This window comes from Eimeria mitis, genomic scaffold (assembly GCF_000499745.2).
Source record: "Eimeria mitis Houghton genomic scaffold, Emh_scaff4727, whole genome shotgun sequence".
NCBI classification, from domain to species: domain Eukaryota; phylum Apicomplexa; class Conoidasida; order Eucoccidiorida; family Eimeriidae; genus Eimeria; species Eimeria mitis.
In genome coordinates, this window is record NW_013573031.1 from 2,878 (window position 1) to 3,505 (window position 628).

The window sequence follows — 628 nt, forward strand, 5'->3', positions numbered from 1 at the left end:
TTGCTCCTGCTGCTGCCGTTGCTGTCGCTGCTCTTTCTGCTTTTCCTGTTTCTCCTGCGCTTGCTGCTTCTCCTGCTGTTGCTGCGGCTGCTTCTGCGGTTGCTGCTGCTGCTGCTGCTGCAGCTGCTGCTGTTGCTGCTGTACTGGAGACCGCAGCTGCCGCTGCAGCAACTGGTGTTGCGTTTGCCCCGCTTGCTGCTGCTGCTCCTGGATTGCGGGTTGCTGCAGTTGCTGCAGCTGCTGCAGTTGCTGCAGCTGCTGCATTTGCTGCAGCTGCTGCATCCATTGAAACTGCTGCATCTGCTCTATTTGCTGCTGCTGCTGCTGCTGCTGCTGGAGCTGCTGCAGCTGCTGCAGCTGCTGCAGCTCATCCTCTGCCTGCAGCTGCTGCAGCTGCTGCCTCAGAGACCTATTCAGCAGCAGCTGCTCCTGCAGCTGCCGCCGCAGCTCTGTTTTTAGTTCGTCTTCGAGTTGCTGCCGTTGCTGCTGCTGCAGCTGCTGCTGCTGCTGCTTCTGCTTCTGCTGCTCATCCTGCTCTACTGGCGACTGCTGCCCTTCCTGCTGCTGCTGCTGCTGCTGCTGCTGCTGCTGCGGATCCTTTGTAGGCAGCAAAACCCTAGCAGCAGCC

At 60.0% G+C, this 628-nt stretch overlaps 1 protein-coding gene across 1 annotated transcript in view; it reads right to left on the minus strand.

Annotated features, from left to right (window-relative positions):
* Window positions 1-286, minus strand: part of EMH_0077270 (uncharacterized protein) — a gene marked incomplete at both ends in the record, with an annotated part of 3,095 nt that extends 2,809 nt beyond the window's left edge. Inside the window, one exon of the mRNA XM_013499839.1 lies at window positions 1-286. Within this exon, the coding sequence (XP_013355293.1) occupies window positions 1-286 (286 nt within the window).
* Between the last annotated feature and the right edge of the window lie 342 nt (window positions 287-628).